The sequence below is a fragment of the Haematobia irritans genome, chromosome 1 (genome assembly GCF_050003625.1).
Source record: "Haematobia irritans isolate KBUSLIRL chromosome 1, ASM5000362v1, whole genome shotgun sequence".
Lineage (NCBI taxonomy): Eukaryota > Metazoa > Arthropoda > Insecta > Diptera > Muscidae > Haematobia > Haematobia irritans.
Window position 1 is genome coordinate 99,822,888 of NC_134397.1, and position 21,915 is coordinate 99,844,802.

Here is a 21,915-nt window from a genome sequence, read left to right on the forward strand (position 1 = left end):
ACGTACAGAAGAAAACGTGTCATTTTTTAATAGTGATTCCATAAACTTCACTATGAATTCCTGTATTAATCGATCCAATACTAATTTGGGCACCATTGCAGATACAACCACAAATTCAACTCATAATGAAGTATTAAACTCAAGCAATAATGAGGTTCCACCAGAGAGTCTACCTTCTTCAGATAACTCCAACAATATTGAGGGTCATCAACCAAGTCCTGACACATTCGATAACAACGTAGATTTTACAATGAGAAATGACAATTTGCAAGGAACATCGCCAATTCCAGATTATCCTAGAAGATCAGCTAGAGTACGAAAATTTCCAAATTATCTCAATGACTATGTTCATAATTAACACAGGAGGATGTTGCGATACACTATGGATCTACTTGCCTATTATGTACTTTACAACTTTGATTATAGTAGCCTATTTCAGTTTCATTTGAGTAGGCTATGAAATATTATTTTGTTTTTTTTTTTATGTATTCAGTTTTCGAGTCATTAAAAATTTTCCAGATTGCTTCAGAATCGTTTTGATATAAAATATACGCGTGTTTTATTTAAAAGCACAACAGCAGCAAATCCCAAAAATACAGAAAATCAAATGTTGGGTCGTTCCCTAATTTTTTTGGTTTTATGGATAAAATAGTTTCGTTTACAATTTTGTTTATGACAGATTTCGTTAAACTCCCATATCCCATATCTTGTAGGTAAGCCTACATTAAAAGTACACTCAAGAAAGGGGGCGCTAATGCCAACTGAACTTTATTTTAGTTCACACTGAAAAAAAATTATGCCCGGTTCTAAAGATTTTGTTATTGATTCCGAGCCAAAGAAGCGGAGAATACAAGTAAGGATACTTTTAAGACACAATTCTCTTTTAAATTTGGGTTTTGTGTACTTGCCTCTAGGAAGCAGATTTTAATTTTTCGCTTTTCAGCTTTTTTCTTCATATGCTATCAAAGACCTTTACAAACGAGTTAACGACAACTTTATTTTCCAAATTAAGACTCGACTTCTATTAGAAATTATGCTATCTTTCGAGTAAAAAACGTCTTTAAAATAAAGTGTTGAAAAGCTTTGTAGTCAAGATGCAAAAAGACGGCAAATTAAAGACAATTTCATTAAATTTAAATAATTTTTCTGAGTTATTAAAGTCAAGTTGACCTTAGCCGAAACTTTTCATGTTATGATACACATTTTTAAGTGAAATCGCTTAATTATAAGGACAATACGACTTCATTGGAAAGTTTATCGACTTTTGGACAAGGAAAAAAACTTTATATCAGAGAAAAGCGTCTTCTATGCTAAGCAAAATTTGCATTCGTATTTTAAAGACATGAAATCTTTGACCACACGACAATATTTTTTTTCAGTACATGAGGATTAGTTGATTTTAGATAAATTTTGCCCAAATTAAGCAAATGTACCTTATTTGAATAATTTTTTCCTAACTTTAGTGACGTAATCTAAAAATAAGAAAAAAGTTCTAAAAAAATATAGTGTACAATTTTACTAAAAAATAATAAAAGTTCATATTTTCTTAAAATGGGACCTGTCTTGATCTTAGAATAGCGCTAAAGACATTTTAACAATTTTCAAATCCATTTTTTTCCTTCAACATATGAAATTTTCTTAAACAACAGAAAATAATATATTCTTTTTAATAAATTTTCTTCAATTTGACAAAAAGTATTAACTTATTTCTAACATATTACAATTAGAAAAATATTTTAGTTAAAATTTTCTAAAATAAACCTACATTTCTTTAAGCAAACGTACTTTATTATAAAAACTTATGAAGAATGTTCTTAATACAATGGTTTTTGTGAATAAACATTATGGCCACGTGGAAGAAGACAGTAGTTTGTTTTAAATCGCCGCTTGAACATTTTGACTTATCTTTAGTTCTTTATTGTAAGTATATTTTTCACACAACTTGCTGAAAAAATGGAAGGAGTAAAGAAAATTGTAAAAATTTACACCATGTAATAAAAAATATCAATCTTTTTAGCTTGTATTTTACCATATTTGGGAGCATTTTATAAAATGGTATAAGGAATTCAACTTTTCTTTCGTAAACGTATCTCATAAAATTTGTACCTGAAATAATTAGAGAAATAATGAAGTAACATGTTTAAGTCAAAAAACTTTGTTGTTGATGTGAAGGACATAGAAACACTACATATTCTAGTTAAAAGGAAGCCAAAAATTTTAAAGAAAACTTACTAACTCTCTATTAAATTATACGCTGAGGGAAATATAAAAATTTGTCCAAATTCATTTATGGTTACTCTGAAATTAAATATTTTTTTTTACATTAAATAAAAACATTAAATTGGTTTCCAAAAAATCTTATTAAATATATAATAAAATAAAAAAACTAAACCAATTCACTATTAAATTATAAGCAGAGGAGTAATAACAAGTATATACGGCCGTAAGATCGGCCAGGCCGAAGCTTATGTACCCTCCACCATGGATTGCGTAGAAACTTCTACTGAAGACTGTCATCCACAATCGAATTACTTGGGTTGCGGTAACACTTGCCGATGGCAAGGTATCTTAAAACTTCCTAACACCGTCTTCTAAATTACAAGGTAGTCCATACGTAGTATATATTAAACTAAAAAAGGCCGATTAAATACGTATATAATTAAGTTTAAAGTTTCTATAGAAGTAAAATTTTAGAAAAAATTTCTATAGAAATAAAATATGGAAAAAAATTCTATAGAAATAAAATTTGGAAAAAAAATTTCTATAGAAATAAAATTTTGACAAAATTTTCTATAGAAATAAAATTTTGACAAAGTTTTCTATAGAAATAAAATTTTTACAAAATTTTCTATAGAAGTAAAATTTTGAAAAAATTTTCTATAGAAATAAAATTTTGATAAAATTTTCTATAGAAATAACATTTTGACAATGTCTTCCATAAAACTAAAATTTTGGTAGATTATTTTTGGCTCGAGTGGCAACCATGAATATGAACCGATATGGACCAATTTTTATGTGACTGGGGATCGGCTATATATAACTATAGACCGTTATGGACCAATTTTGGCATGGATCGGATCAAATTTTGCTCTTCCAAGAGGCTTCGGAGATCAAATCTGGGAAACGGTTTATATGTGGGCTATATATAATTATAGACCGATATGGACCAATTCTTGCGTGTTTGTTAGAAACCACATTCTAACACCATGTTCCAAATTTCAACCGTATCGGATGAATTTTGCTCCTCCAAGAGGCTCCGGAGGACAAATCTGGGAATCGATTTATATGGGGGCTATATACAATTATGGACCAATATGGACCAATGTTTGCATGGTCATTAGAGAACATATACCAACAACATGTACCCAATTTCAGCCGGATCGGATGAAATTTTCGTTTCTTAGAGGCTCCGCAAGCCAAATCGGGGGATCGGTTTATATGGGGGCTATATATAATTATGGACCGATGTGGAACAATTTTTGCATGGTTGTTAGTGACCATGTACTAACACCAAGTACCAAATTTCAGCCGGATCGGATGAAATTTTTGCATGGTTGTTAGAGACCATATACTCACGCCATGTACCAAATTTCAGCCGGATCGGATGAAATTTGCTTCTCTTAGAGCAATCGCAAGCCAAATTTTGGGGTCCATTTATATGGGGGCTATACGTAAAAGTGGACCGATATGGCCCATTTGCAATACCATCCAACCTACATCAATAACAACTACTTGTGCCAAGTTTCAAGTCGATAGCTTGTGTCGTTCGGAAGTTAGCGTGATTTCAGCAGACGGACAGACGGACGGACGGACGGACATGCTCAGATCGACTCAGAATTTCACCACGACCCAGAATATATATACTTTATGGGGTCTTAGAGCAATATTTCGATGTGTTACAAACGGAATGACAAAGTTAATATACCCCCACCTATGGTGGAGGGTATAAAAAAAAATATTCCAATTGTTCTGGGGCTATTCGGAAATTGAAGATTTATTTTTTACATTAAAAATATTAAATTGGTTTCCAAAAAATTTGATTAATGAAATAATAAAATAAGATATTAAGAACTGTGTTTTTGGTGATATAAACGTCATAATAACGTAAATATTTTAGTTAAGAAAGCCAAATTTTTAAAAGAAAACTTACCAATACTCTATTAAATTATACGCTTAAATATAAAAATTTGTCCGAATCCATCTGGGGCTGCTCTGAAATTAAATATTTTTTTACAAGAAAAACATTATACTGGTTTCCAAAAAAATTCATTAACTAATAATAATATGAATAAAAACATCTCTTTAAAAGAAAGCCACATTTTCAAAAAGAATACTTACCAATTTACCATTAAACTGTAAGCTGAGGTGTAAAAAAAAAACTTTCCAAATTCATTTCGGATTACTCTGAAATCGAATATTTATTAAGTATTTATAACCACAAGTTTGAACATCTATATTAGAATTGAATATTTATTATACCCTCCATCATAGGATGGGGGTATACTAACTTTGTCATTCCGTTTGTAACACATCGAAATATTGCTCTAAGACCCCATAAAGTATATATATTCTGGGTCGTGGTGAAATTCTGAGTCGATCTGAGTCGATCCGCCCGTCCGTCCGTCTGTTGAAATCACGCTAACTTCCGAACGAAACAAGCTATCGACTTGAAACTTGGCACAAGTAAAGGGTGATTTGTTAAGAGCTTGATAACTTTTTTTTTTTAAAAAAACGCATAAAATTTGCAAAATCTCATCGGTTCTTTATTTGAAACGTTAGATTGGTCCATGACATTTACTTTTTGAAGATAATTTCATTTAAATGTTGACCGCGGCTGCGTCTTAGGTGGTCCATTCGGAAAGTCCAATTTTGGGCAACTTTTTCGAGCATTTCGGCCGGAATAGCCCGAATTTCTTCGGAAATGTTGTCTTCCAAAGCTGGAATAGTTGCTGGCTTATTTCTGTAGACTTTAGACTTGACGTAGCCCCACAAAAAATAGTCTAAAGGCGTCAAATCGCATGATCTTGGTGGCCAACTTACCGGTCCATTTCTTGAGATGAATTGTTCTCCGAAGTTTTCCCTCAAAATGGCCATAGAATCGCGAGCTGTGTGGCATGTAGCGCCATCTTGTTGAAACCACATGTCAACCAAGTTCAGTTCTTCCATTTTTGGCAACAAAAAGTTTGTTAGCATCGAACGATAGCGATCGCCATTCACCGTAACGTTGCGTCCAACAGCATCTTTGAAAAAATACGGTCCAATGATTCCACCAGCGTACAAACCACACCAAACAGTGCATTTTTCGGGATGCATGGGCAGTTCTTGAACGGCTTCTGGTTGCTCTTCACTCCAAATGCGGCAATTTTGCTTATTTACGTAGCCATTCAACCAGAAATGAGCCTCATCGCTGAACAAAATTTGTCGATAAAAAAGCGGATTTTCTGCCAACTTTTCTAGGGCCCATTCACTGAAAATTCGACGTTGTGGCAGATCGTTCGGCTATTCACGATGAAATGTCAAAGCATACTGAGCATCTTTCTCTTTGACACCATGTCTGAAATCCCACGTGATAGTTGTTAGCGATGTAGGTCGGATGGTATTGAAAATGGGCCATATAGGTCCACTTTTACGTATAGCCCCCATATAAAGGGACCCTCAGATTTGGCTTGTGGAGCCTCTAAGAGAAGCAAATTTCATCCGATCCGGCTGAAATTTGGTACATGATGTTGGTATATGGTCTCTAACAACCATGCAAAAATTGGTCCACATCGGTCCATAATTATATATAGACCCCATATAAACCGATCTCCAGATTTGGCTTGCGAAGCCTCAAAGAGAAGCAAATTGCATCCGATCTGGCTGAAATTTGATACATGGTATTGGTATATGGTCTCTAACAACCGTGCAAAAATTGGTCCACACCGGTCCATAATTATATATAGCGCCCATATAAACCGATCCCCAGATTTGGGTTGCGGAGCCTCAAAGAGAAGCAAATTTCATCCGATCCGCCTGAAATTTGGTACATGATATTGTTATATGGTCTCTAATAACCATGCAAAAATTGGTCCACATCGGTTCATAATTATATATAGACCCCATATAAACCGATCCCCAGATTTGGCTTGTGGAGCCTCTAAGAGAAGCAAATTTCATCCGATCCGGCTGAAATTTGGTACATGATGTTGGTATATGGTCTCTAACAACCATGCAAAAATTGGTCCACATCGGTCCATAATTATATATAGACCCCATATAAACCGATCTCCAGATTTGGCTTGCGAAGCCTCAAAGAGAAGCAAATTTCATCCGATCCGCCTGAAATTTGGTACATGATATTGTTATATGGTCTCTAATAACCATGCAAAAATTGGTCCACATCGGTTCATAATTATATATGGCCCCCATATAAGCCGATCCCGAGATTTGGCTTGCGAAGTCTCCAAGAGACGCAAATTTCATCCAACCCGGTTGTAACTTTGAACATGGTGTTAGTATATGATCTTTAACAACCCTGCCAGAATTGGTCCATATCGGTCCATAATTATATATAGCCCTCATATAAAACGTTCTCCAGATTTGACCTCCGGAGCCTCTTGGAGGAGCAAAATTCATCCGATCCGGTTCAAATTAGGAACGTGGTGTTAGTATATGGTCGCTAACAACCATACCAAAATTGGTTCAATCACACAAAAATTGGTCCAAATCGGTTCATAATCATGGTTGCCACTAGAGCCAAAAATAATCTACCAAAATTTTATTTATATAGAAAATTTTGTCAAAATTTTATTTCTATAGAAAATTTTGTCAAAATTTTATTTCTAGAGAAAATTTTGTTAAAATTTTATTCGGTTCATAATAAAATTTTCATCATTGTCAAAATTTTATTTCTATAGAAAATTTTGTTCAAATTTTATTCGGTTCATAATCATGGTTGCCACTCGAGCCAAAAATAATTTATCAATATTTTATTTCTATAAAATATTTTGTCAAAAGTTTATTTCTATAGAAAATTTTGTTAAAATTTTATTTCTGTAGAAATTTTTGTCAAAATTTTCTTTCTATAGAAAATTTTGTCAAAATTTTTATTTCTATAGAAAATTTTGTGAAAATTTTATTTCTATAGAAAATTTTGTCAAAATTGTATGTCTACTTTGTCAAACTGAATTATATACGTATTGGATCGATCTTTTTTGATTTAATATATACCACGTATGGACTTACATACAATTTAGAAGATGGTGTTAGGAGATTTTAAGATACCTTGCCATCGGCAAGCGTTACCGCAACTTAAGTAATTCGATTGTGGATTGCAGTATTTAGAAGAAGTTTCTACGCAATCCATGATGGAGGGTACATAAGCTTCGGCCTGGCCGAACTTACGGCCGTTTATACTTGTTTTTTACATGGAATATTATTAAATTAGATTTATATAAAACAATTTCAATATACTTCCCATTTCAGCATTTTTTCTTAAATATTGAACATTCTTAATGACTTTTTTTTTTGCTTCCAAAATATTTCCAATTACAAAGTTGATTGAAGTTGAAAAATTTCTCAATTAAAAAATTAATTGATACTATTAACCTTTTAATCAAACTAGAAACATTAAGTTAACTAAGTCAATGAATGAAATTTTTCAAATTTCCAATTAAAGAATTAATTGGTACAATCAACTTTTTAATCAAACTCGGAAGAGTAAGAGAGTTAAAAAATTAAAGGATTTTTTCTTAAATTCTAAATTAAAATTTTTTCAAAACTTTAAATTTTGGAATCAAACTAAAAGGATTAAAATTGGTTATAGAAATTGATTGAAAAATAGTATAGCAATTAAAAATAGTGTCGTTTTTAAAATTAATTGACTTTTGCAATGAACATCAATTAAAAATTTAATTCAATCAATTAAAAAATTAATTGAAATTTGCTAATGAAATCAATTCATTTTTTAATCAAGTATTTTTTTTGATGCTCAATTAAAATTGTAATTGATTCTATCAATTTCGTGAGTGAGGACTTTTCAATTAAAAAATTTATTGGATTGTAGTTGTTGTATGGTTGACCTTTTAGTATAATTATTTGTAGAGTTTGTAAGGCTTGAGGTCATGTTGTAATAAATTTATTGGATTAATTAATTTTGTGATTGAATCTGAAGAAACATTTTTGTGTGTACTACGCATTAGTTCGTCGCATCTTCTTAAGAACGATGAAAAGTTTAACATAAAATTAACAAAACTTTCATGAAATGTTATCAACACATTTTTGACAAAAATGTCCATAAATTTAATTACATGTGAACTAAAAATATTACATTGAGAAATATTCTACCAACTATTATTAACTATAGGAATTGCCAGTAAGAAACTGCTATCAGCTTTCAAGTATATTTTTCTTAAAAAAAATATTTTGTCATACAAAAAATCTTATAGTAAATTGCACTTATTATTTAGAAAGTACTTTACATTTCACAAGTTAAGAAAATTGTTTAAGGAAATTTCCATCGTATTTTGTAGGCCATGAACTAAACGATTGCTACTTAAAATTTGTAAAATTTCCTTTCGAGTAGTTAATTTTCGTTGAGGATACGAAAAATTTGGTTCTTTCTTTTGTTGTTTTGATTTCAGCTTAAACATCGTGCGTTGACTAAACTACAAGAGTGGCTTAACCAACAGTGGAAGGTATATTTTTCAAATTTGTGTATTCAACCACCCTGCAGTCTACAGGGCATAGACTGCAAGATGGTTGGATGGACGGCCGATTCGGACGGTCACATTCCTCATCAGCATCCTCTACTTGCAGCGAAACTACCAATTATCAGAATAAATTCGGGTAATTCACTAAACCTAAAGTACGAGTATATTATACTCGAACTTCCCGAAAAATGTTTTCGGTCGGCTTTCCCTAAATACATTTTTGAAAAAATAAAAAAATTATCTCACTATTCCTTTGCCAAAGTCAATCCATCGTTTTTAGTGCAGTTGGCTGGGTTTATTTTGAGCGTGCTGCCTCTTTCCTCATTTGTTTTGTTTTTATTAGGTCTGTTCGCGTACTTTTCCAGTAATAACAATTCACAAATTACCGATAAGTATTTATTATTGTCATTATAAGTTAGTCATTATAACTATTCACAGTGTACTGCACCGTGTAACGACTTTTTCTGCTAACCCTTTTAAAAATTGGAGAATATAATTTGATATGAACCTATCTGATCAGATCCGAAAAATTGTTATATATGAATACATCATCTATTTATAGCAACAGATATTGTCAGATCTTCTATTATATATTATAGTGTCTCAATTTTGAGATCCACCTGTATCAAATCCTCAATTTTTACTCGGGAATGCATATTTTTGAGTAGATACATAACAGACATTTTTGGAACTTCATATTTTTATGTGTGGTCAAAAATTAATAATCGATTTTGAAAAAAAATATTTTCTTTGTGGATCCCAGTCCGTTTGATTGTCCATTTAATGTAAGTGCTAGAAATGTGTGATTTAAATTGGTTTCCTAATTTCAGATCACGTATCGATAAAAGCGAGTGGGGCAGATCGTATTACAAAGAAAATATTACTCAAAATTCTGAACTGGACAACACATCCACTAAAGACCGATTGCAGAGACTGGGATACACAACAGGCTATGGCACAATTAATGTAAGACATAAAAACACCTTTCATCAATGATAAATTTTAAAATATGTGTCCTTAGACGTATTCCGGCGGAACAGGTCTGGCTTCGTACAACCCAATTAAACTCGATCTGGGAGGAGTTGTACTGGGAACATTGGTTGGAATCGGAGCAATTATTATTATACCAAAAATTTTGAATGCCTTTCATGGAGGCTATGGTGGCTATGGAAGAAGTGTGTGAATATTTTAATAAAAATTCCGCTATTACATTGTTTGTACTTTTCAGGCGAAAACGATTTGTCGCCCGTCTCGCACTTTATTAACAGAATAGACGATATTCTGGGACAAAACCAAATAGATTCTACTAGCTGTATGCAGCGTGCAGTTTGTAGTTACGTACGATCCACCGAGCATAACATGATGACAGGAAAACCTGACCAAATGGATGAATTAATCCACATTTTATCAGAGTATGTATTAATTCTAATTCATATGCATATAAATTCCAAATCCGAGACAATATTTTGTCAGATGTTTTGTACTAGAACAATGGTATGCTTTTGCATTGTCCGGTTTAAAACAGTAGAAAAAGGGGAAACGATATATTACACATACTGTTAACCTCGTAAGTGGGAGTGTGACGTCATGCAAATGGCGTTGGAAACCTCCCATATCTTGAAGGAAATATACACAAAATATATCATTTTAATATTCTGAAGAATAATTTTGCCGAATCTGCCCAAAAGATGGGTCTGGAAGATGGCTTTGTGTCTGTCCAAGATAATGACCCTAAGCATTCACTAGAGAATACATGCTATACAACACCAAAAAAGTATTACCTTACTCTCCGCTGAGCCCGGACATGAATCTAATCGAACCTGTGGACATATATGAAAACAAATTTTAAGAACTTTTTTTAGAAAAGGAATTCTCAAAAACGGCCTTATGGATATATGGAGCTCAATAATACTCCAGACAGTAGAAAATACTAAAAAAAGTTTAATATTAAAAGTTTAATATGTAGTGTTTAAACCAGTATTATTTATTTATTTTTAGTGTACTAGTTGTTTTGGCGTGAAATTAACGTTTTTGTTTTTTTTTTTGTTTATTTCCCTAAACAGAAATAAATCAGAATTAATTTTCTTTCGTTTTTGTAGGCCGGATGTCATTTCACAAATTATTTCAAATTGATTGCTGTATAACTTTTTTTGTTTTTTTTTTTTTGCTGACTATATACGTCCTATTAGTAGTAAAGAATTATTTTGATGGGAGCCACCGTGGTGCGATGGTTAACAGCCTTGCATATGTAGGGTCGTGGATTCAATCTCAGTTTCGACCGGACGATGTTACATTTCTCTGTGTTTTAAATCTTCTCTAAGTGGTTTTACCGCAATGTGAAACACCGTTCGGCTATAAAAATGATGTCCCTTGTTATTAAGCTTAAAATGGAATCGGGAAGCTTACCACTGTAGTAACACAACGGACTGAATAGTGTAATGGTGTATTTTTCTACTGTGCATTTTCTCCATGCAGACGCGATCTTCGTTCGGAAAAAATTGCCCCGCTGACCCCGCTTTTCTGTAGAGTGTTTAAATGTTGTATTGCCGCTGCTCTTAAATGTTGGAAAGGGGAACTCTTCGTAATAGGATGCGTAATACATGAATCCATTTCACACTCTAATACTGTTTTGTTGTTTTTTTTTTTTGTTTATTTCCCTAAACAGAAATAAATCAGAATTAATTTTATTTCGTTTTTGTAGGCCGGATGTCATTTCACAAATTATTTCAAATTGATTGCTGTATAACTTTTTTGTTTTTTTTTGCTGACTATATACGTCCTATTAGTAGTAAAGAATTATTTTGATGGGAGCCACCGTGGTGCGATGGTTAACAGCCTTGCATATGTAGGGTCGTGGATTCAATCTCAGTTTCGACCGGACGATGTTACATTTCTCTGTGTTTTAAAGCTTCTCTAAGTGGTTTTACCGCAATGTGAAACACCGTTCGGCTATAAAAATGATGTCCCTTGTTATTAAGCTTAAAATGGAATTGGGAAGCTTACCACTGTAGTAACACAACGGACTGAATAGTGTAATGGTGTATTTTTCTACTGTGCATTTTCTCCATGCAGACGCGATCTTCGAACGGAAAAAATTGCCCCGCTGACCCCGCTTTTCTGTAGAGTGCTTAAATGTTGTATTGCCGCTGCTCTTAAATGTTGGAAAGGGGAACTCTTCGTAATAGGATGCGTAATACATGAATCCATTTCACACTCTAATACTGTTTTTTCTTTTTTTTATATAGCTGTTAGTTTTATTTGTACTGGATGTTTTGAATGGGACAATTCGATATGAAATAAATTACTAAAAAAGCTTCGGTCTTAGATGCTGAAGATCGATTCGAGATTCTTCGGTCGAGCTCTAATATATTTATTATTTATATTTATTAACAGCAAAATAAATCTAAGTAGGATAAATTACAAAAGGTGGCTTTTTGATGCGATCGTGTATATACAAGAAAGATAATAAAACAAGAGGTAAACAACAATGACAGTTTCCATTTGCCCTTTCCCTTTATGGCGATGCCATATTGATTGATAAGGGAGTTATAATAGAAGTGGCTGCACGATGATTAATGGTTATAACAATTCTCCCCCACTTATTGAAGACTCATCCAGTTAGTGTCGAACATAATCGCTGTAGTTTCCTTAATCTGCTGGATGTACGTCGTGACGGTGCAGTGTCAACTTCTGAATTCCCAGTTGAGGTGCTTGGTTGTTGTTGTAGTGGTGATGACGGTGTTTCAAGTTCATTACTGTCACTTGTTGAAATACTTTCGGGAATGTTCGTAAGAAGATGCGGATGATACAAAAGTTGATGATCCGAATTTTGATTATCATTTGTTGCTCGTTCTGTCTCTTGAGAGGAGTAGATCTGTAACGAAAAAATATTTCTTGCACCTTAGTTGAAATTGACGATGAATCATCTGCCATAGCCGATAGGCGTTTTTTCAAAGTCTGTACATTTCCCTCGGCTAAACCGTTGGTTGTAGAATGACCAAGAGCGATAAATTTCTGGAAAATTCCATAGTTGTGACAAAATGATGTGAATTCTTCGCTTTTGAAGATTGTAGCGTTATCTGAGACGATAACATCAGGAAAGCCGTTTCTTGCAAATATATTGCTCATCATGTTTATGGTTGATGAAGATGATGGTGGAACACATTCCAACTTCCACCCACTTCGACTTGGAATCCTCTACAATTAGAAATTGATGGCCTTGAAAAGGTCCAGCGTAATCAATATGAATACGTTGCCAGTTTTGTTGCGATTCCTCCCAGTGGTGTAAAATTACTTTTGGAGGACTGTTTTGCACTCAAGGCATATTAATTAAAGTAAAGTCACGAGCAAGCGTGTGTACACCCCATGATATTTAGAAAGTCAAACTAAAATGACAGGTCACTTAAGTTGACATTTTGTGTATGTGTAGTGTTGTTGTATTGTAACACAATGTAAATAAAAGCAATATTTGTGTACACAAAGAATGTAAACAAACCAACTAAACGTAAACAAAGTCTTTGACAAGATGAATGTCGATATTAGTCACCTGATTGCATGACTTTACCTCTTTAATATGCCTTGTTTTGCACTTAAGCACATGCTGCACAAGATCGAACGTAATTTTCGATGTCTTTATCAATAGCTGTCCAGTAGACGTGACGCCTCGCTAATTGCTTCATCTTTGTTATCCCTAAGTGGGTATGGTGGTGTCCTTAAGAACAGATTTTTGTAAAAAAATCTCTCTGCCCCTTGAATAAAATTCCGTAATTTATTGTGTATTCAGTATCGACCATATCTGACGACTGCAAGTCGAACATAATTTTAGAAAGTTTTTGATCTGATTTTGGAGCTTTGGAGCCGAAGTGAATTGAATTAATATTTGTTGCACAGTTGAATTTCAAATGGACTGCACTTCTTTATCGATGAAATTTCTATACTTTATATCTGTACTTATTGGTGTACGTGAAAGGCAATCAGCGTTTGCATTTTCTTCACTCCTTTTTGCTATAACTTCATAATTATATCCAGCCAAAAATGCTGCGTACCTTTGAAGTCTTGCCGAAGTCATTTGCGGTAGTTTAGAGTTTTGATGAAAAATTCGTGATAGTGGTCTATTATCAGTGACCAGCTTAAATGATCTACCGTAAAGGTATTCATGAAAATATTGAACAGCATAAACAATGGCTAAGGCTTCTCGGTTCAGCTGAGAATAGTTTTTTTCTGATGACGTTAATGGCCTTGAGACAAAAGCTGTAGGCCTTTCTTCGCTGTTGATTAAATGTGATAGCACTAGCATCACAAGTTAACTGCACTGTGTGAACCGGAATGAATGGCATGAGGACACGGTTACTGGCTATTTCTTGCTTTAAAGCTTCAACAGAATTTTTACAATTTAAATCGAATCGAATTTGAAAATTTTTGCACAATAATTTCCGTAAAGGTGCGGTAAGTGTTGACGCATTAGGTATGAAACGAGAATAGTAGGTCACCATACTTAGAAATCTCCTGAAGTCATCTACATTCTTGGATTGAGGCATCTGTCGAGATCGCTTTTATTTTAGAATCAGATTTTTGCCCTTTGTTGAATTCAACTATGTGGACCAAAAATTCAATGCGTTCTTAAAAAATGAGCATTATGATAAATTTAAGCGTAGATCGTACTTTTTTATTTGCGCTGAACAAGCCTTTAGATTAGATTTGCACTCAGTTACAGTTTCGCCATGAACCAAAATATCATCGAAGTATCTTTCTGTTTTTGGAACCTTACGCAGTATTTGATCGATAATTCTATTGAATTCTGCTGGGGCGGTCTTGATTCCAAAAGACAGGCGGTTCATTCGAAATGTGCCTCGATGTGTTGAGATCGTTTGTATCTCAGATGACAAATCACCAACTGTCACGAGTAAATATGCTTTGTAGAGATCAAGACGACAAAAAAATCTCGAATCTTTGAGAGAATTAAAAATTTCATCCACTTTTGGAATGGGGTAATGTGCATCTACCAACCGCATATTAACTCCGACTTTATAATTAACGCAGAAGCGTACCACTCCATCCGCATTTGGGATTACTACCAAAGGTGATAGTGGTCCAATCGCTATTAGTTACTTTAGTAATAATGCCTTGATTTTCAATTCATCGATCTCCTTATTAACTCGTTCTATTAATGCATATGGTATAGTGTTATTTGATATAAATATGTTTTGCATTATTTTGAAGTCGAAGAGAGACATTATAATTTGGTACACAACCTATCTTCTGTTGAAAGTTCTGACATTAAATCATCTGTAAGATTTAATTTGCTTACTGAATTTGTAATTGGCTCATTGTTGATTTGATCCAATTCGTTGAGATTAATGCATAATCGACGAATCCAAGTACGACCTATGATTGCTGTGCAGCCATCTGGCACAATATAAAGGTCATCATAAATTGAAATGTTGTTGAAACAGCATGAACTCGATAGTCGGATTCCTCATTCTGAATTTGATTCGTTGAAATCGACTTGTTTTTTGTTGTTATATGTAGGTCCGGCATTAGGACTATCCGCTAAAAGAGATGCAATACAGACTTTTGCTACATGTCTGTGTTTAGAACACAAATTGCATTTTAAATTTGCACTAGAACGGCATTCTTTTGCAAAATGGTTATTTTTGCCACATCTTAAACATAAGCCAGCTATACCAAGTTGCTCATAATTAACTTTGCCCCTCGATTTTTGCACATTAGGACGCTTTGGCATTTTTCTTTTGTTTGAAATTTTATTAATTGTTGCACTTGAACTATTTGTTTGTGATTGTCTTAGTTCTTTTGCATCTGCCTTCGCTGCTTCTAAAGCTAAAGCTTTTAAAACGATTTCTTCAAACTTCGATGAACTTGTTTGCAGCAATTCCTCGAATAAATTGTGAACGTAAAAATAAATCAGCAATCGAACTTTTGCACTCGCACTCTGAAACAAATTCACAATCAGCTTGTTGCGCCTTCATAAACTCTGCAAATTGTACGGCATCCATTTAGTAATGCGCGTACTGCCTTACAAAAGAAAAAAATGAAACATTTAATTTGCACAAAAATAATTAATTTATTTGGTTTCACTCTCGTCGCCAACTGTTGTGTCGTTAAATTGGTTCCCAATGAACAATAATTGAAAATGGACGCCTTTATACTTATACTGTATTATTTATTAACAGCAAAATAAATCTAATTAGGATAAATTAAAAAAAGTGACTTTTTGATGCCCTTTCCAGAGAGAATAAAAACACAAGAGAACGAAACTGCGTCAGTAGGTGGCAGCCATGAGGAAAATTTCTCTAATATCATGCAGTTTTTGTCGGCGCTTCTCTCAAATATCATACAGTTTTCGTCGGCGTCATCCAGTTCAGTTCTCTGCCGACTTTACGAAACGTAAAGAAAATAGGATTTAAAACCTAACCTGCCAGCATTTCAAAGTTCCATTACATCCTCATCGCTACCACAGACTCGTAAATGTCACTTCAGCAATCGTCAACTGTGACGGGGGGAAGCATATCAAAAAGCACATAATGTACATGAAAGTATTTTGCCATCACTATTGTTAGAAGAGCCATTTTATATTTTGTGAAACACCAAGCGCAACTAGCTTATTATAATTTCTTTAAATAAAAACGAAAATAGAGTGCTGAAAACATAGTTATTAGGCTTAAAATTGTGAAAGGTATATGGTGAACAATTTTCGGCTTTCCAAATGGATAATGTGATTGTTTTTTCAGATATTTTTCAAGACACGCCTCCATCGAGAACAAAAAAAAAGGCTAATAGACGCTGCAACATGTAACTTGCTACGTGTAAATCAACATCATTTTTTTATTATTGAAAAAAGTTATGTTAAATGTGATGAGATAAACGGAAAAATTTTATATTTATAAAAGGGGTGTAGTTGGTTAGGTGGCAGCCCGATGTATCAGGCTCACTTAGACTATTCAGTCCATTGTGATACCACATTGGTGAACTTCTCTCTTATCACTGAGTGCTGCCCGATTCCATGTTAAGCTCTATAACAAGGGACCTCCTTTTTATAGCCGAGTCCGAACGCCGTTCCACATTGCAGTGAAACCACTTAGAGAAGCTTTGAAACCCTCAGAAATGTCACCAGCATTACTAAGGTGGGATAATCCACCGCTGAAAAACTTTTTGGTGTTCGGTCGAAGCAGGAATCGAACCCACGACCTTGTGTATGCAAGGCGGGCATGCTAACCATTGCACCACGGTGCAGGGTGTGAAGTTAAAGTTGTTTCCTAGAGTTGTTTTAGCAAAGACACAAACCACTTTTACATATTTTGATAATTTAAATTTTTGTTGCGAATTTAAGACTTTTTGGCAAGAAATTAAATATATTTTGCTTCATTACACATTTTTTGAACGCAAATGCGTGTATTCTTAACATAATTTTGAGCAAAAAGTTATTTTGAGTAATATAGATGCCATTCAGAAAATATGGAAAGAGGGATTTTACATTCATTAGACTTTGTTATGTTTCAGTTTTCACTAAGAAAATCCTCCTAGGTGAGCCGGCTACTCGTCAGCAGGTTCACTTTACCAGAGGAAAATTCAGAAACCATAACATAAATATCTCGTGTCCAAAAGATAATATTAATGGATAATTTTTTATAATCGGACTGACTAAACAAAACTTTATAAGCAATACCCTGATCAAGAATAAATCTGTCCAAAATGTCTAACATAAATAGTCTGTTGGTCAAAACAGTTTTCATGACCCACTCTTCCTCATTACCCCCAATTCTTCAACACCCCTACATCAACCAAATATAGTGAAACTTACTCCGACAACATTTTAGTAACTTTGTTCAAAATAAAACATTAATATAGCCCGGTTTTATACAGATCATAATTCAAAATTGCTTTATTGTTGTAATGTTGGTCTATGTTGAACAAGATATAATAAAAATAAAAAAGAAAACAATATAAAAAAAAAACATTCTATTGCCAAAAAAATACTCTTATATTAAATGAACATGCAACAAAATATTTCAGTTTAATATTTCTTAAAGCTAAGCCTAACTTACCTAACAAAACAGCGCTGTTTTATATATGAAAGAAATGTTCTCACTCTTTGTCGTATTAATTCTCATGTTGTATGATTGTACATAAGAGTGGGGTGAGAAAAATTGGAAAGGTTATATAACAGGTTGGCTGATAAGTACCCGGTCTAACAAAGAAAAACACATTTTTTTGTCAAAATTCGTTTTTATTATTCAACATAGTTTCCTTCAAGAGCGATACAACGATTATAACGACCTTCCAATTTTTTGATACCATTTTGGTAGTACTACTTCGGTTTTGCCTCAAAATAGGCCTCAGTTTCGGCGATCACCTCTTCATTACAGCCAAAATTTTTCCCTGCGAGCATCCTTTTGAGGTCTGAGAACAAGAAAAAGTCGCTGGGGCCAGATCTGGAGAATGCGGTGGGTGGGGAAGCAATTCGAAGCCCAATTCATGAATTTTTGCCATCGTTCTCAATGACTTGTGGCACGGTGCGTTGTCTTGGTGGAACAACACTTTTTTCTTCATATCGACGGAAAAACCCGGGTGTATTACGTGTTAACAGCCTCAAACACCGCTCAGAATCATCAACACGTTGTTGTTTTTGGTCAAATGTGAGCTCGAGCGGCACCCATTTTGCACAGAGCTTCCGCATATCCAAATATTGATGAATTATATGACCAACACGTTCCTTTGATATCTTTAAGGCCTCTACTATCTCGATCAAATTCATTTTACTGTCATTCAAAATCATTTTGTGGATTTTTTGATGTTTTCGTCGGTAACCACCTCTTTCGGGCGTCCACTGCGTTCACCGTCCTCCGTGCTTATTTCACCACGCTTCAATTTTGCATACCAATCAATTATTGTTGATTTCCCTGGGGCAGAGTCCAGAAACTCATTATCAAGCCAAGGTTTTGCTTCCACCGTATTTTTTCCCTTCAGAAAACAGTATTTTATCAAAACACGAAATTCCTTTTTTTCCATTTTTTTCACAATAACAAAAGTTGCTTCACAAAAGACGCTCTATCTCACAAACTAATTGACTTACGGGCGTCAAATTTTGACACGAATCATTTGAAGGTTTGTACTATATAAAAATAATATGCATTTAATACTAGCGACGCCATCTATGTGTCAGACCGGGGACTTATCAGTCAACCTGTTACAAAAAAAACTAAATTATTTAATCAAGTATAATTAACCACATTACTTATTCAATATAAAATCATAAATTCAGTTGTATTACTTTTATATGTATAATTATATAATTTTTGTTTTTGGTTTAGTATATTTCACAAATCATTCGAGGTTATGTAGAGTAGGGAACCAGTATCACTCTCACATCTGCATTATTTCTTGTCGTCAGCTATTGTTGTTGTTATTTATTATATAGCTACTATTTATTTTTTTGGTTTTTTTTTCAATTTATGCGGTGGTAGGGAGAAAACAAAAATCTCGAGTCACTGTAGACCGTTGTAATTAGTTTTGCTGTTCAGAACTGTAGCTATATGATGATGTTGTTGTACAGGTTGGTGTAATATATAATCTTGTTTTGTATTTTTTTACTTTTAGAATTAAGATTTTTTTTTGCGTTTCAATTTTTTTTGTTTTTTGTTTTTACATATTTTCTTAATTTTTTTTCTTTGGTTGGTCATTTCCTTTTGTTTTTTTGGTCATGTTCTTTCTTCTTTCTTTTGTTGGTTATGTTCGAAAGAATATATCTTGATATGTTTTTGTAATATTTTTTTTGTCACAAAATCCATAAATGATTTGTATGTTCCGGTTCAACATATCCACATTATTTTATTTAATTATTTGATATGTCATAGTAATCCACTTTTACTATAATTAAGATTTTTCTTTTTGTGGGTACTTTTTTTGTTTGTTTCTGTATTATTTTAGCGAGAATAAATTTATTATTTTAGCGAGAATAAATTTATTATTTTATATTGAAATGATCGTTAATTTTAATACATCCATGCAAAAATAACCCAAATATTAATAAAAACGAATTAAATAAAATTGATTTAATATGCTAATATTAAAAAAGATGAATTAATTTCTAAATTATTGATACTTATACTTATATGACTATTGATACGGATATGCAACAAATATTTCGACGAGTTTTTGATATCGTATACGGTTGTTTTCAACGTGGTGGGGATTCTCAGTAGTGCCGTCAAATTCAAAAAATGTTGGCAGGGTACTTTGTAGTAACAAATGTTCTTTTTATACCCTTCACCACTACTGTGGTACAGGGTATAATAAGTTTGTGCATTTGTATGTAACGCCAAGAAGGAAAAGTCTGAGACCCATCGTTTAGTATACCGATCGTCTTAGAATTAAATTCTGAGTCGATTTAGCGAAGTCCGTCTGTCTGTCTGTCTGTCTGTCTGTTGGTGTATTTTTGTGTGCAAAGTACAGCTCGCAGTTTTAGTCCGATTGTCCTAAAATTTGGTATAGGGTCCTGTTTCGGCTCAAAGACGATCCCTATTGATTTTGGAATTGAATTGAAAATCGGTTCAGATTTAGATATAGCTGCCATATATATTTTTCACCGATCTGGTCATAATTGGCGTGTATATCAACCGATCTTCCTCAAATTCCGTACATCCGAATATTTTACGAGTCTCGAAAAACTTGCAAAATATCAGCCAAATCGGTTCAGATTTAGATATAGCTCCCATATATAGCTTTCGCCCGATTTACACTCATTTGCCCACAGAGGCCAATTTTCTGCTCCGATTTAGTTGAAATTTTGCACAGGGAGTAGAATTAGCATTGTAGCTATGTGTGCCAAATTTGGTTGAAATCGGTTCAGATTTAGATATAGCTCCCATATATAGCTTTCGCCCGATTTACACTCAAATGACCACAGAGGCCAATTTTTTGCTCCGATTTAGTTGAAATTTTGCACAGGGAGTAGAATTAGCATTGTAGCTATGCGTGCCAAATTTGGTTGACATCGGTTCAGATTTAGATATAGCTCCCATATAAATGTTTTTCTGATTTCGACAAAAATGGTCAAAATACCAACATTTTCCTTGTTAAATCGCCACTGCTTAGTCGAAAAGTTGTAAAAATGACTCTAATTTTCCTAAACTTCTAATACATATATATCGAGCGATAAATCATAAATAAACTTTTGCGAAGTTTCCTTAAAATTGCTTCAGAATTAAATGTTTCCCATATTTTTTTACTAAAATTGTGTTCCACCCTAGTGCATTAGCCAACTTAAATTTTGCGTCTATAGATTTTGTAAAAGTCTATCAAATTCTGTCCAAATCGATTGATATTTAAATGTATGTATTTTAGACAAACCATTATATATATAACCCCCAACACATTTGACGGATGTGATATGGTATCGAAAATTTAGATCTACAAAGTGGTGCAGGGTATAATACAGTCGGCCCCGCCCGACTTTAGACTTTCCTTACTTGTTTATAAATGTTTTCATTCCATTAAATTTTTGGGCAGAAAATTTTAATTATAACTGCCGATGCCTTTATCAAAACAGCGCTTCGACCGCAACGCCGGTAACACAAAGCTGCAGGCATTGTGCGATATCTATACGGTTGACATTTGATGTTTTTGTAGAAGAGAAATTTTCGTCCTCTTGTGTTTTTATTCTCTCTGCCCTTTTCCTTTATGGTGAAACCATATTGATTGATCTTACAAAGTGATAAGGGAGTTATAATGGAAGTGGCTGCACGATGGTTAATGGGTATATGTTAGAAAGCAAAAACAAATTAAATACACATATAATTCAGTTTTTGATCGGTATATACAGTGGGGTCAATAAATAATTAGGAACCGATATGAACCAATTAGGTTAGATTAGTTTAGGTTAGGTGGCAGCCCGTTGTATCAGGCTCACTTAGACTATTCAGTCCATTGTGATACCACATTGGTGAACTTCTCTCTTATCACTGAGTGCTGCCCGATTCCATGTTAAGCTCACTGACAAGGGACCTACTTTTTATAGCCGAATCCGAACGGCGTTCCAAATTGCACTGAAACCACTTAGAGAAGCTTTGAAACCCTCAGAAACGTCACCAGCATTACTGAGGTGGGATAATCCACCGCTGAAAAACTTTTTGGTGTTCGGTCGAATCAGGAATCGAACCCACGACCTTGTGTATGCAAGGCGGACATGCTAACCATTGCACCACGATGG

At 33.8% G+C, this 21,915-nt stretch overlaps 1 protein-coding gene across 1 annotated transcript in view; it reads left to right on the forward strand.

The window, feature by feature from the left end:
* The window catches only part of Desi (DM4/DM12 domain-containing protein Desiccate), a 172,484-nt gene that overhangs the window by 74,363 nt on the left and 76,206 nt on the right, over nucleotides 1–21,915 (forward strand). Inside the window, exons 2-4 of the mRNA XM_075291252.1 lie at nucleotides 9,521–9,656; nucleotides 9,712–9,865; nucleotides 9,919–10,102. Coding sequence (XP_075147367.1) covers nucleotides 9,521–9,656; nucleotides 9,712–9,865; nucleotides 9,919–10,102 — 474 coding nt within the window. The remainder of the gene's footprint in view (nucleotides 1–9,520; nucleotides 9,657–9,711; nucleotides 9,866–9,918; nucleotides 10,103–21,915) is intronic.